Below are 15,886 nucleotides of genomic sequence, written 5' to 3'. Positions count from 1 at the left end.
TCTACAATATGCTATTAATAAAAAATGCAGAAATATGCCATATACAATAGAAAATCAAAAAACATAAAAGAATCACAATACAGCAGATCCCCAGTTTATGAATGAGTTCCATTCCTAAGTCTGTTCTTAAGTTAAATTTGTATGTAAGTCGGAACAGTTATTTAGCATCAGTTAGTCAAATGTTTGTCTTAGTATATAGTATATACACTGTATGTTACCTTTCTATGCATATAAAACACTTAAGAAACACTTCCAAATACATCAAAACATCTTAAATGTAATAAAAGAAAGTATTATTGTGCATTTAACTCAAAATATTGTACTTGACTCAAATTTTTAATACAATAGTTTTTATGGCAGTCTGTTCTTAACTAGGAGTTGTCCGTAAACTGGGACATTCTTAAACCGGGGACCTGCTGTACAGAAAAGCCACCATTTAAAAGCATTCCACCCCTCTCCAGTCCTCTTTAACTCCTACTTCTTTCTGCAACTTCTGCAGTATTAGTTGTTGATATTGTTGTTATTATTATTAAAATTGTATGCTTCCCAACTCCCAAAAACTCAGGACAGCTTACAACAAACAAAGAAATTACAGTAAAACCAATAAAAGATAGACAAGAGTCTCACTTTCCCTTGTCAGAGGCCTGGGTGAAAAGCCAGTCTTCATGGCCCATATAAACAACAGCAGTGTGGGGGCCATCCAGATCTTGGGGTGAACCGCATTCCAGTGGGCAGGCACTGCTACAGAGTAGGTGCACTTCCAGGGTCCCAATAAATGACATTGTTTAATCAAAAGAACCCAGAGTGTGCCAACTCTGCAAGATTGAATCAGCTGGGCAAATACTATGATGGTGCTGTGTGACCAGTACTGTAAAATCTAAAGGATGTTACAACATTTTAAATCATCTTCTAATAAATAGCCATTATGGGATCTTTAAACAATAGCCAAAAGTGGGTCTTAGTGAATTAAATCCAGTTACCATAATAACTGTGTTTAATTTATTGTGCCTTTGAGTCAGCTTTTGACTCCTGGTGGCTGCCTGAACAAGTCCCTGCAGTTTTCTTGGCAAGGTTTTTCAGAAGTGGTTTGCCATTGCCTACTTCCTAGGGCTAAGAAGGAGTGACTGGCCCAAGGTCATCTTCATGTCTAAGGCGGGACTAGAATTCACAGCCTCCCAGTTTAACCACTGCACCAAACTGGCTCTCATCATAATAAAATAATTTCTCCAATTAAAAGAGATGTTGTCTATATACATAAAAACATATAGAATCAAGGTATTCAAGACATTTCTTTGAAGAACAGCAAATATGTACTACAATAGTTGGGAAGATTAGCAATCAAGCTTAAAATAGAAAATAAAGAATAAAATGCACATTAAATGAACTGTTAATATACATGATAATGCAGAACACGTGCAAGTTGCAAACAGAAAAAGTGTTATAGAAATGGAGCATTACTGAAGTCAGGAGTTTGCTGACAGGTCTGAGTGCTGTCATCTCCTAACTGGGGCCATTTTGTTTCCAAGAAAACCATATTGACAGGGTGTAGCATTTAGGTATGTCTGGGTGCTAGATGATGAGACACACACTCCAGGTTGAAAGGCATTCCTTTAGCTAGTAGGATTCTTCTATTACTCTATTTTATAATTTTACTATTTTATTGTTTTATTGTTACATTTTATTGCATTCCTATGTTATGTCCTGTAGTTACAACAATAAACTTTACTTACTTACTTAATAGTAGGGTAGGCTCCAGAATGTCCACAAGGAGATTTAAAGGTGATGATGTGGCCAGATTGAAGCTGCAGGGTGCTTCACGCTGCTGGTGCCAGTATCAAGGTTCTTCCCTTTGCAAGGATACCCACAGAACATGGAATAGGAGAAATATGAACCAAGAAAAAACTGAAAATGGCCAAGAGAAAAGGAAGCATAATAAAATAGATGTTTTAGGAATAAGTGAAGAAATAGACTAGAATCAGTCACTTTAACTTAGATTATTGCATGAACATTCCTTCATACAAAGGCATGAAATACCACTGATACTCAAAAAATATGCACTCTGCTATAATCCAATAAACAATATATCTGTTAGAATTAGTGGATATCCTGTACATCAGTGTTACACATAAACCTGCACTTACTGATGCAATCAGGGAAGACCACCAAGGAATACTATAGCAGATTGCATGATATGACATAAAGAAAGGTATTAGTATTATTAATAGTTTATTGTGGTGAAAGGTGAAAGGTCCCCTGTACAAGCACCAAGTCATGTCTGACTCTTTGGGGGGACGCAAAATTGGAGAACAGAGAACCTAGAACTGGGAAAGATCTGGAATAAATAAATGCAATAATGCAGGAAAAGGGTTAAGAGAAACCTTAGTTTATTACCAATACCTGCTTCTAACAACAAAATTGTAGACTCTGCACGTGAACTTTATTGGATGCACAACACTTGAAGGAGATAGGCTGCATAAAAGGAGACAGAAGATAAACGTTGTGTGATCCTGTCAGCACTTCTGGATATAAACTATGGAACAGACCATAAACAGACTGCAAGGAAATTAAAGGGTGGTGTGTTAAATATATGGGTTAAACATAGAAAATGAAAGAGGGTAAGTGTGCCAGCAAGATATGACCTGAAGAATATACAGTCAGAATGCATAAGTTTCTAAGGCGTGGATTCAGTATACTTAACGTATGCGAAAGAGCTAGGGAAAGAAATGAGTGACAGTATGAAAGCTGAAGCAAAAAAAATTATTCCCAAAATTCAGAGAACAAAAGATTTTCATGGTTTTCAGAGCAATCTAACTTTACAGACAAAGAAAGTTGGATAAAAGCTGTGGGCAATAAGGACATAAAATGAATGCAGACTTTCAAAATAAAAAGATACAGAAATCTTGATCAAGAATGTCAAGAAGTGGAAGAATAAAGCAAATAAAGTGAGCAGTTTTTCAAAAACTTCAAAGAAATCATAGAAAAGTATACATTTAAGATAGGAATACTCAAAAGTAATCATGGAGGAGCTCTAATGGGGCAAATGAGTTTAACGGAAAGTAGAAATATTTTTACAGATGGAATTTTAGGATGACAAGCACATTTGAGGAGAGAAAAAAATCAGGAACAGATGAGAAACTGACACAACTGGTTGAAGCTGCAGAGAAAGTGCAATTAAAATGCTGTCAGCTCTATGTCAACGATTAAAGAACAAGACTTTATGGTCTAGAGATTAGAAAGGATTGGATTATATACTGTGCCAAAGAAGGGAGATGGAAAATACCGAACCATTGCACAAGTTCCTCAGGCAAGCAAAGTTTTTCTTACAAAGCTTGCAAGGAAGAACAGAAATATCCACGGAGAGACAAATGCTACAGTAACAAGTTTCAGAATAGGCAGGGAGACACAAAATCGGTTAGCTACAATAAGATGGACAATGGAGAGAACAAGAAAATTTAAGAAGTGGGTTTACCTTTGCATTATTTATAGCAAGGTCTTTGATTGGGTAGATCATGCCAGAATGTGGACTATATTAAAGCTAATAGATGTGCCAAAGTACATTATTTATTTTTCTTAGAAACAAGAAGTGACAATTTAGAGAAACAAGGTGGTTCAGAATAGGAAAGGGAGTGAGACAGAGATGTGTATCATCACCATATCTATTTATTTATTTATTGTATGGCAGCACATCATACATATTACAAATATAATTAAAAAATGGGAATATAAAAGGGTATATAAAAATTTATAACTAAAAACAAACATTAAGATTACAAATATAGTCTTTTGCAGCATCAGTTGCCATTAGTTAATCAGCAAAGTTCCCATCATAGGCTCTAGTCATACATTCTTATATTATGTATTTAACAGTTTGCCTGTTAGCCCCACAGTCACACTTTGGAGGTGGTATCTTTGCCCATTTATTTAGGGAATCTGCACAACTGCCATTATTAGTGCGCACTCTATTGATAGCTGACCATATTCTGCATGGCTGATGAAAAGCAGGAGGCTTCACTGTAATACAGGGTAGGCTTTGACAATGCTGGGGGCAGGTTTTTTGCCAAGATTGCCTCCAGGAATCAAGGAGATGAAAACATTTTTATAGCCAATTCCCTGGCAGTAGCTATAGGTGGATGCCTAGATCACAATCTATTTATTCCTAATTGCACTATATCACCATGTATGGGGAACTCAAAGTTATCAGCTATCCTTTTATATTCTTAGAGAAAAGCATTCTTCCACCGGAGATCTGGAGGAGGGATATGGCTCAAGATGGGCAGCCATTGGGTAGGAGTGGACCTGATGGTTCCGCTAATAATCCTCATTGTACTGTTTAGCTGTATGTCTACCTTCTTTGTGTGCACGCTATTGAGCCACACCGGAGCGCAATATTCTGTAGTTGAATAGACCAGCGCTAAAGCCGAAGTGCACAGTGTGTCAGCAGAAGAACCCCATGTAGTACCGCATAGCTTATGAAGAATGTTAATTCTAGTTCTCAGTTTAGCTGTGGTATTTTCTAAGTGCTGCTTATATGTAAGCGTCCTGTCTAGGGTTACGCCAAGATATTTTGGGTGTGTATTATGTTGGAGTCTAGGGACAGGATGGATGGTACCTGGCTCAACAGTAATACACATGAAAAGGATTTTGGATGTCCCAGTAGACCACAGTATAACATGAGCCAGCAGTGTGCTGCAGCTGCCAAAATAACAAATGCATTCTTTGGTTGCATCAACAGAGATACACCGTTGAGATTACAGGAAATGATAGCTCTGCTGTACTCTGTACTGTCAGACCATACCTGAAATACTATGTCCAATTTTGGTCACCACACTACAAGAAAAATGCTTAGGAATTAAGAAAGAGTGCAGAGAAAAGCAACAAAGATGGTGAGGGGCTTGGAGGCTAAATCCTTTGAAGAACTGGGTATGTTTAGCCTAAAGAAGAGAAGGCTAAGGGAGACACGATAGCAGTCTTCCAATACTTGAAGGGACATCACGTGGAAGAAGGTGTAGATTTATTCCCCATAGAGCCCAAGGGTAGGACAAGAATGAGTGAGTGAAAGCTTTACAGAAAGATATTGAAACTAGAAACAAGAAGGAATTTCCTGACCAAAAACTATTCAACAGTGAAGCAATCTGTCTCCTTTTCAAACAAAGGTTGGACAGTCATTTTTCTGGGATGGTCCAAGGATTCCACTAAGGCAACAGTTTGTGGCTTCTCTTTCCGCAATTACATTCTATCTGTTTTTCTGAAAAGATTAGGGGAAAGACATTTGGGACCCAACTTTTATTTGGCTAGGATAATGAGATTGTCCAGACATAGTAGGCAAATGAAAATTGCTAGTCTCAGAAGGCTGGAGTTATAGAGCTAGCAACAAAATAAATGCAAGCTTATTTTGATTGGCTATAAAGCCAATGACTCCCTCAAATCAAGCTTGACTCTTGATGTTTACATGTTTATGTAATTTTATTGGCAACAGTATAGCCATAGTTCCCCATTGCCTTTTTCTAGGATATTTTTAGCCCACTGAAACAAAGAGGAATCCTGGAGAAGAACAGTATCAATGTGGGGTAAGCAGAAGAACAAAAAGAAGTAATATTCAAATGGTACTTGACTTTAGATCAATTGACTCATTGGCAAGGAAAGCAGCTTCCAAGTTAGTATGTGGGGAGTGGTATTAATAAGGCTGATTAGCCAGATCCCCCTGGTGACGTATTGGTCAGAGGTTCATTCTTTTTTCAAAAAGAACATTTTGAATATCTCCTTAGAAATTAAGATTAGTTGTTAAAACTCTTTACACAAAGCATAACTGTTGACCCATAGCATTCAAATCAGAGTAACCATTTCATCTTTTTACTGCCCTTTCCAGAGTCAAGATGGGGGGAAATATTTCTTAAAATCCAAGCTTCACACTAAAGTCAAGGAATTTGTTTACACACATATACTTATCAAAAAGGGGATATTCTGCAAGAGGGAGAACAGTCACTAATTCTTAGGATAACATAAATTTCTTGAAGTGAATGAGTCCTATGCAGAACTTTTATATGCTTTTCTCATTCACATAAACTGAATATTTTTTCAGTTGCAATTATAACAATTTATTGTTAGTGAGAATTAAAAATAATCTTGTGTGTATACTGTGGTTCATAATTTTAAAAAATATTTTAGTGATTTAAAAAAAAAAATAGTGAAGCACGGTGTAATTCATAATGAATAAATGCTACTGCAGAAAAGAAGGGAGTAAGAAGCCATCTTTAATAATAGATGGGTACTATTAAATATGAACCTGATGTTCATCAAGATGAGAAATATGGCCAGCTGGCATGCATATCTTCTTGTCTTTATTAGAATGTTTACAAGCATCCTAATCTTGCTGCCATTGGATTAACAAATATGAATGTGAAAATCAAATAAAATCAATATATTATTCAGTTCCTCCATTCCCCAAAAATTTCTTTTATATATCATCACATGAAAGTAAATTAGGAAGAAATGATCACAAAGTATTCCTTTATTGTCACTCTGTTTTTCTTTATAAGTTCTTGGAATGAAGACAAAGGGATTCAAAGGCATGAAAAAACAAACACCCGGGAAACAGAATATAAGTTCATAATTCAAAAGCAACAATTCCTTTGATTTACTCTGTTCTGCTGAAAATGTATTAAAATATTTACTTTTCCCAGTCAGTTTTAAAAATGCATTTTTTTTCCCACATTACATGATACCCCCCTAAAATGCCAAACTTGCATTTTGTGCAAGAGTTCCAGACTGGTTGTGGGGATTCTGTTACTAATTATAGAAAAACTCTAAAAGGTAACTTGTTCTGATTGTCTAGGTTCCACTCCTTCTTGTTATTTATGGGCTATCCTCTTTATGCAATCCGTGAAGTCAACATCAATAAATTCTGCAAGATTATTAGTGAATTTGCACTGGAGTATCGTACCACCAGGGAACGGGTTTTGCAACAGAAACAGAAGCGAGCCAACCACAGAGAAAGGAACAAAACCAGAGGGAAAATGATCACAGATGTAAGTTGAAAATAAATCACATGCAGCAAAATATGTATAAAGTCTGGGGGTTAGCAGCTGACAAACTCTTCCGTTATTCTGATATTACCAAAATTAACTGTAGTTAATTATAACCAGTGTTTGTCAACCAGACTGAAATTAGATTGAAAATTCTGATTAAGATAGAATCATTTTTGCTACTGAAGAATTGTTGATGCTGAAGTAACCTCTGAGAAGAGCAGCAAGGACAAGGAGAATTTCAGCATGAGAAAGAGAGATGTTAGAGTGCAGTGTGCAGTCCTACGTATGGGTTCTTCACATTTATTTTTTTCAAACAGAACAGCCATTAGAAGTGACATGTGCATTCTGCCTTTCTTTCTGTACACTCTCAATTTCTCTTTTCATTTTCTCATGTTATATTTTTCTTTCATTCTTTCCCACTGGTTTCATGTGCCATGTTTTCTCATACCCATGTTCACCTTTACCCTGGTCTCTCATACCAGAAAGCACAATTACCAGGTTGTTCTGCTTGCATAAACAAGTTATTACTCACAAATGATCATTGCCAGCATGAAAGGCAGATTATTGATCCATATTCACTTTATCACAGTATATTAGAGAGGGACAATATAATCATTCATCCTGATAGTGAACTGTGTTGTGGTGCAGCAAGTGGCAGAAATTAAAGTTACATTTCACAGGCTTTGCATTTCTGCTCTATACCAGGTGATCTACCTCATTATGGATAGCTAAATGTACTTCAGACTATGTACTTGCTAACAGTATAGTACTCTTCTCTTGCATAGCTGAGATAGTAAGTTTCCATGGGAGCTGTTTACTAGGTCCAGTACTGAATGGGTCCATTTATGCTTCAGCCTCAATAGTTAATGTCTGTCTTCTATTCATAGGTTCCTTTTACCATTTTTTCAATACTGAGAAAGAATGTAAACTTAGAATAACATCATAAAAGGTTCACCTAGAAGAACTGAAAAACTTACATAGGTATTACCACACGATTCCTTTTATAATGAACAAAATTATGTAAAGTATGGGGAAAGATTAAATAATCCATATACTGAATCATATATTGATTTTTCTTCTTTAAACTTTTCATCATTCTCTTTTTGAGGATTTCGTCAAATCTGTGCAACCATTACTTTTTCAGTCTTACCCTTCCTCTCCACTCACTCATTCATTCTTTCTTTTTTCCTATATTTGTTTTGAAATTCAATCCTCATTCATTCTGTCTATATGACCAAACCACCTCAGCTTACTTCTTTCTTAGCAATCACTCAGCTCTCCATTAAGTCCACATTGATTCATTCATTCATTCATTTTTGACCTTATCTGTTCTTGTTTTATCAGACACATTTGTGAAATATCTCATTCTCACTGAATTCAACTTGTATTTTTCCCATGACACACTGATAGCACAAAGTGAGCACGAACAGCCCTTGAAGGTTTGACTCCTCTGATTCTTATTGATAACTTTGTCTCATCAATCTAAAGCAATATATTAAAAATAAGAACTGCTTAGATTCTCCTTAATTCAACTCTGCATGCTCAACATTCAATATAAACACAATGGATTTTTTTCTTTTTTAAAATATACAAAGATCTGATTTCAAAAGGAAATGAATCCTATGTAGACTTGTACTGAATATTTATGACCTAAAAACGATTTTTAAAAAAATATTACTCTAAATTATGTATATTATCTAACAGGTGGAGAACTGAGTAGACTAAAATAGCACATACAAATTGGTATAATTGTTCAACCCTGATGGTGTTTCCTCTGCCATGTCAAAATGGCAGTGTTGTTTTAATCTTATGTATATGTTGAAAAAAATTGGGATATCTGTGTGGTCCAAAATGTAATTTAACTAAATTTACTATATTTCAATGTGGCTTACAGGGAACATAAATGCACATAATTGAAGGTAGAAGACAGCATGACTATTTAGCTCCTCATTGTGTTGTTTCTGCTATGTCTGATGGAACAGACTGGAATAGATGGCTGTAAACCAGGTCTATGTTTTAAATCTCTACCATGTTATTTTGCAAAATAAATTAATTCAAACAATTAATTTAGACTTTAGGAAATTACTCGTCATTTGCATTATGGAAAAAACATGCATTTTTTAAATTTTCTATTGTATGCTTGAAACTAATTATGCCTGAAGCAGAAAAATGACTCAAATAGATGAAGACAATTGCAAGTCAACAACAACTGTTTAGCTTAAACAACTGTTTATCCTAAAATTAGTAACTTGTATATCTCTAGGACAGACCAGGAGAAAAATAACAAGATCTAATCTTAAAGCAACATAAACAAATTTAACTTAATTCATCAAACATTTTCATTTAAGATTAAGGGTATGAGATCATTTCAATTTACACATGCTTCACAAGCCTTGAAAATGGGAGTGTTAAATCAGGATCTAATGTTCTGCATAACTTAAACCAGAAAGATTTTATGCAGACTGCTATGCTATAATGGAAACTGTTTAGGGTTGCTGCACAATTTCCATTGATTATGATGATGGTAATTATAATTATAATAATGCACCTTTATCATGGCATGGTACAAATCAGAAAAAAATAATACAGAATTTAATCCAATAAAATTAATTTACAACTTAACAACCAAACCAGTAAATAAATATAAACATAAAGCCAAACCAAATACAACACCATACATATTTCAATACAGGCAGTCCTCGCTTGCTGACCAGCAGGGAAAGTCACAAGTCACCCCAGTAAGCCATTTGCACCTTACCCCGCCTGGCAGCAGCCACCGCAGACCCCATCATGCTTGCGCCACAGCTCACAAGCCACTTGCACACCCTCCCCCGCCCGGCAGCAGCCACCCTCGGCCCCACTGCACTCACACCGCACCTTGTGGACCACTTACACACCCTCCCCCGCCCAGCAGCAGCCATGCTCACACTGAGCCTCATGGGCCACTCATGTACCCTTCCCCATCCAGCAGCAGCCATCCCCACCATGCTTGTGCTGCGCCTGGTGGGCCACTTGCACACCCTTCCCTCCTAGCAGCAGCCACTCGTGCTGCACTTCACGGGCCACTCGCGTGCCCTCCCCTCCCCCGGCAACAGCCACTCTTGGCCCTACTACACTCTCACCATGCCTCAGAGGCCACTCACACACACTCCCCCGCCCAGCACCAGCCATCCCTGGCCCCGCCACACTCACTAATAAAGTTGTAGTCTTCTCTGTCAGAAACTCCATATCCTACAAATATTTGTCAAATGAAAATTAGTAAACATCACTCAGAGCAATAAACAGGCACTAAGTCACCTGGTCTTCAGACAATACAGTATCCTAAGGTTGTAAGTGGAGGAAATTGGGCCAGTCTAGGAGCCCTGGAGATGAATGGGGGAAGACACAATAGAGGATGATAGATGAAGGATCTGTGAAGGATCTGTGTTTCATCTGTATTCAGTTTAAAGCTTTGTATCCAGGGGGAAACATTAATAAAACATTCTGTCATCAAGGGCCAAAAAAGATTGATAGACTTGAACATCATCAGCATACAATGATATTGAGAGTCCAGATCATGAATCAGAGCACCCAAGAGAAGTATATAAATGATAAACAAAATTGGAACCAGGATTGAACCCTGAGGGACAGACACCCACAATAAAGGGAAATTCTCAGGACAAAAATCCACCATGCAACATTGCAAAAGGATGAGAAGAAAAAAAGATTCAGACCAATCAAATGCATAGCCGATGATACTCAGGGATTGTAACTATGACAGCAATATCAGATGATCAGTGTGTCAAATGATGTCATCAATCCAAAAGGACCAGCACCAATGTAAGTCATTGGGACTTAGCCACCAAAATATAATTCAGAATTTAATAAAGTGCCATCTCATTTAAATGGTCTGCTCAAAATCCTGATTTATACTAATTGTGAAGGCCATTAGAAGATAAATGAAGAAACAGTTGTGAAAGGGCAACTCTTTTCAGGACTTTAGTTTTAAAAAGGAAGCAGTGACATCGGTCGGTAACTTTTGAGCACGAAGAGGGATCAAAGGAGAGTTTTTTCAACATAGGATGAAGAAGAACATGCTCAAAGGAGTCTGGAAAACCAGCAGTAGTTAAAGAACAGTTAACAAGATGGGTAATATAGGATAGAAAAGGAGGTAGAAGAATAGGATAAAGGGAACCAAGGGAAAGAAGTCAGCAGGAGAAATAGTATAAGGAGAGTCCTCCACAGCTTGTCAAACTTGTTTTTCTGAAACATGGGTAACTTCAAATGTAGAGTGAGTAGAAATGAGTAGAAGAAGGTTGTAGGATAGCAGAGGAGAGCTGGTGGAAGGAAAAGAATCAACAATATTTGCCACTTTATCAGAGAAAAATTTTCCCAAGCTCTCAGCTGAAAGAGAGGAGCCAGGAGACCACAGTTCAGTGGTAGATGGTGCAGAATGAAAAATGGAGAAAGACCAATGAGACTGAACAGGAGCCAAAAAGAAAGCTTGGTTGGGCAGGTGTTGGTTGGGCATGTCCACAGCCTGGAAAGAGCGTCCTCTCCAGGCATCTTTCTAACCATCTAACCAGTATCCTCTACCTTCTCAGAGCTCCAAGGTTTCAGAGGTCTGGCTCTCAGAGTACATTCACAGTAGGAGCCACCCAATCCGGAGCAACCAGGGTAGTATTAAAACACTATAACAGAGGAGGGCAGGAACTGAAGAAACAAAAGAGACAAAGAGAGAAAGGATTTCCACATGCTGGTAAAGAAGTTTTTATTTAGGCCCACTGCATTTCAGATTTTTTTTTTCTTTTTCAAGAGCTCTATGAAAAGAGAAACAATACAAAAAGGACATTAGAGTGACTTGCAATATACACATAACAGTATTTCTAAAAATGGCCGATTTTCCTTGCGTATATTCAAGTAAAAGTCTAAGAATAGCCTCAAGTTATATTCAAGTCACAATGAAAAGCATAGAATGTCCTGTCCTAAACTTTATGTGGGCAAAATTATTAGAGCTCTGAAGACCAGAACTGATAACATCTAGGCAATATTTTAAAAACACTGAATCAGAGCACCTTTAGTAGAACATTGTATTTCAGTTTTGTGCCTTTGAGCCAGTTTATATATGTGTGCAATATCACACTTCTCATACAAAAGAGCCCAAGCTTGCTTCATGATAATATTTATTTATCTCTCTATCTCTCTCTCTCTCTCTCTATCTATCTATCTATCAGATTTGTCACTGCCCATCTCCTCCCATCAATATGATACTGCTTTTATAATTTCTCCCTTAGACTCTCTAGCACAGACTTCTAATAGGGTATTTTTTTATTATTATTATGCTGCTGAAATCAAAATATATTACATCTACTGTTTGCCTACAGTTTATTCTCAAAAGGTGAGATAAAAGTCTGGCAAGATTTGCTCTTTAAAAATGTATCCTAACCTTTGGGTAATCAGTGCATAGTTTTTGACATACTTATAGATCAATTTCTTTATGATCTGCTCTAAAATACTCCAAGGTATCAATGTTCAGCCAAATTGTCTATGTTCCCTAAGATTAGGGAAATCCGTAGTTCCCTAAATCAATCTTTCTTTTTTGAAACTGAAGACTAGATTTGCTCTACTCAGGTAAAATGAACAGGCATTTTACCTGTTCGACAGGATTTGTCAGAAATAATACATAAAGTTTTGACTGTACTATCAGCTAGTTTCTTCAGCACTAAGGTACAGTTCATCTGATCTGAAGATTAAAACTCTTTAAAAGTAAAACTCTTAGATGTGTAAATCTTTAGTTAAGATGGTCTTATTCAGTCCAAGTACTTAAAGGACTGCCAGTACTTAACAAAAGTTTCCAGCTTTGGCATCAAATCTCTCAGATACTGGAAATTGGATTAATAGTGAAGAACTTTCAGACTGTGTTTACATTTTTTCAAGTCTAGCTTCTCATAAAGAAACTGAATGTATGCCTCATTCATATATGTGGGCATAACCATTCACCATACATATGGGGGAAGAGAGAGAGAGACACCAAGCATGAGCTTAGGTTCACAAAAAACAAAGGTTTATGCCTCATTGAATGGCATGGAAAATCCACAAATCATAGTAATTTTAAATTTTCAGTAAATGGAATGCACTTGGCAGACAGAGGAAACCTTCAGAGGGAATTAGTCTGCCATATTGCAAAGAAATAAATACCAGGATTTTTGGAACTAGGCTGCCTCAAATTCTGATCTTTGTAAAAAGTAGAAGTGCCTGTAATTTTTAATTTTTTTTAGCAGCGTTCAATGATGTTTGCAGACATTGACTTTTCTGTGAAAATCAATAAGCTAAATAAGTAAAACAGCAAGCCAATATATGCAGAGATTTTTGTCCAAAGGAACATTTCTAATATATGGTGGTAAAAACAAAAAATTCTCGTTCTCCCACCCAAATTGTTTAACAAGCAGTATCTATAAAAAATAATAGATATTCTTGAATTCTAGTTGGTAAGAAATATGACAAATTACAATTGGACATGTACTGGTTTTGAAGCTAGGTTTGCACTCTTTAAAATGCCTGGACTACTATAATATTATTATCCATTGAAATTAATTCATCTGGCATGGTTGATCTACATGAAAGCATCAACTATGCCACCAGCTGTCATCTTAATTTTGACCCTGTACTAAATTATGAACCTTTTTTCATTTAATAACAAAATCAATGAAGCTTAGCTCAATACCCCTTCCCTCTAGTTCTATAAGTACTTAAGGGATTACATTCATAGTAGTAGTTTCTAAAGTAAAAGCCTGCAGCACCTAAATTCTTAGTGCTACATTATTAAAGATAAAAATACTGTATCAGTTTCTGATTGTAATGTTCAAACCGTTAATAACAGTATGGGATAAAATATTTAGAACAATTTTGAGAGGGGTGTTTTTTTTCCTATCAATTAAGAAATATATCTACCTTGGTTCCATGGGATTTTAGCTGACTTTGAGTCTTACTAGACTCATGCTTAGGATCATCCAATTAGAGCCCACATGGAAAAAGAGATTCAAGCTAGCTTTGGAAAAGGCTGAGGAACATGAGACATTATTGCTGATACATTTTGGATAATTGAGAAAGCCAAAGAGAAATCGCAGTGTTTCACTGATTATAGAAAGGCCTTTGATTGTGTCAATTATATCAAGCTGTGGAATAGGCTTAGAAAAATGGGAATTCCAGAACATTTCATTCTCCTCATGAGAAACTTATATACAGGTCAGGAAGCCACAGTATGGACAGAACATAGCGAAACAGACTGGCTCTGGGTTGGCAAAGAGTGTGACAAGATTGCATATTCTCTCCTATATGATTCAACCTATATGCTGAATATGTATTAAGGGAAAGTAGATTGGAAGAAGATGAACATGGTTTTAAAACTGGAGGAAGAAACATCAATAACCTATGCTAGGCTGATGACACCACTCTGATAGCTGAAAGTACAAAGGAACTGCAAGCTGTAGTAATAAAAGTCAAGGAGCACAGTGGAAAAAATAGGATTAAATTAAATGTAAAGAGCAAACTAATGTCAACATGTACAACAGTCAGCCTTAGAACTCACAGTGAAGATACCAAAGTGGTAGACAGTTTCTGCCTTTTAGGATCAACAATCAACAGTAAAGGAACAAGCAGTCAAGAAATATGTCACGGACTAACACTTGGTTGTTGCAAGAGCACTATCTTGTTGGTCGAGCAGCCACGAGGACCTTGGAAAAGGTATTCAAATGCTGTGATGTGACTGTACTTTACCTACAAAGATCAGAATCATGCAAGCCATAGTATTCCCTGTGACACTCTATGGAAGTAAAAGTTGGACTTTGAAGAAACAGGGTAGGAAGAGTATTGATGCTTTTGAATTTTGGTGTTGGAGAATACTCCTGAAAATACCATGGACAACAAAGAAAACAAATGGATCATCAAAGAAATCAATCCAGAGTTCTCACTCAAGGCACAAACGACCAGGCTCAAATTATCCTACTTTGCACACTATGCAAAGACCTAGCTCTCTGGAGAAGACTTTAATGCTGGGAAAAGTGGAAGGAGAGAGGAGGACAACCAGCAGCAAGATGGATGAACTCGGTTACAGTGACGATGAGTACACAATTGAAAGACATGAAAGACCAGGTTAGGGACAGATCGTCATGGAGAAAATCTACAAGGTTGCTACAAGTTGACAATGAGTTGATGGATCAACATCATCATTGTCGTCATCATATTCTCATGGGGAAAACATGTATCCATAAAATCACTGCTTAACTTGCCATTGTGGAGCTAAACCTTTTTATTAGTCTGCAGAAAGACCTGGAAGACAAATCAGAATAAGTTTTATTTGTCATGGCAAGTGTTTCTAAAATAAAATTAGAGAAATGACAAGAAATATTATTTGAATAAAAGTTTCTTAAATCTTAGATTCAAAGTAACAAAAGTTAAGTAGGGTGATGATAAAACTAAATGTTCCAATAGAAGAGAATACAGTATATGTAGCTCAGGGTTGAACTGTGGAGTCCTTGGTGCTCTCTGAGCTTGGTTGTTTGCTTGCAGACGTTTCATTACCCAACTAGGTAACATCATCAGTGTCAGTGAGTGTGGGGTTTGTTCCTTGTTTATATACAGTAGCTTGCCTTGCCAGTGTTCGTGGGGGTGTGGTTTTCTCCTTGGTAGTTCCTTGATTGGGGTATTGTTTTCTGCTTGATTGTTTGTCTGGTGTTGGAGAGCCAGTTTGGTGTAGTGGCTAAGGCATCAGGCTAGAAACCAGGAGACTGTAAGTTCTAGTCCCACCTTAGGCACAAAGCCAGCTGGTTGATCTTTGGCCAGTCATTTTCTCTCAGCCCTATGAAGGAGGCAATGGCAAACCA

At 36.9% G+C, this 15,886-nt stretch overlaps 1 protein-coding gene across 1 annotated transcript in view; it reads left to right on the top strand.

Annotated features, from left to right (window-relative positions):
• FHOD3 (formin homology 2 domain containing 3) overlaps nt 1-15,886 on the top strand; it is a 311,906-nt gene that overhangs the window by 275,990 nt on the left and 20,030 nt on the right. Inside the window, exon 23 of the mRNA XM_063300332.1 lies at nt 6,833-7,025. Within this exon, the coding sequence (XP_063156402.1) occupies nt 6,833-7,025 (193 nt within the window). The remainder of the gene's footprint in view (nt 1-6,832; nt 7,026-15,886) is intronic.

This window comes from Candoia aspera, chromosome 4 (genome assembly GCF_035149785.1).
Source record: "Candoia aspera isolate rCanAsp1 chromosome 4, rCanAsp1.hap2, whole genome shotgun sequence".
NCBI lineage: Eukaryota > Metazoa > Chordata > Lepidosauria > Squamata > Boidae > Candoia > Candoia aspera.
The sequence above is the reverse complement of the archived record's forward strand: the minus strand, read 5'-3'. Positions and strand labels throughout refer to the sequence as shown.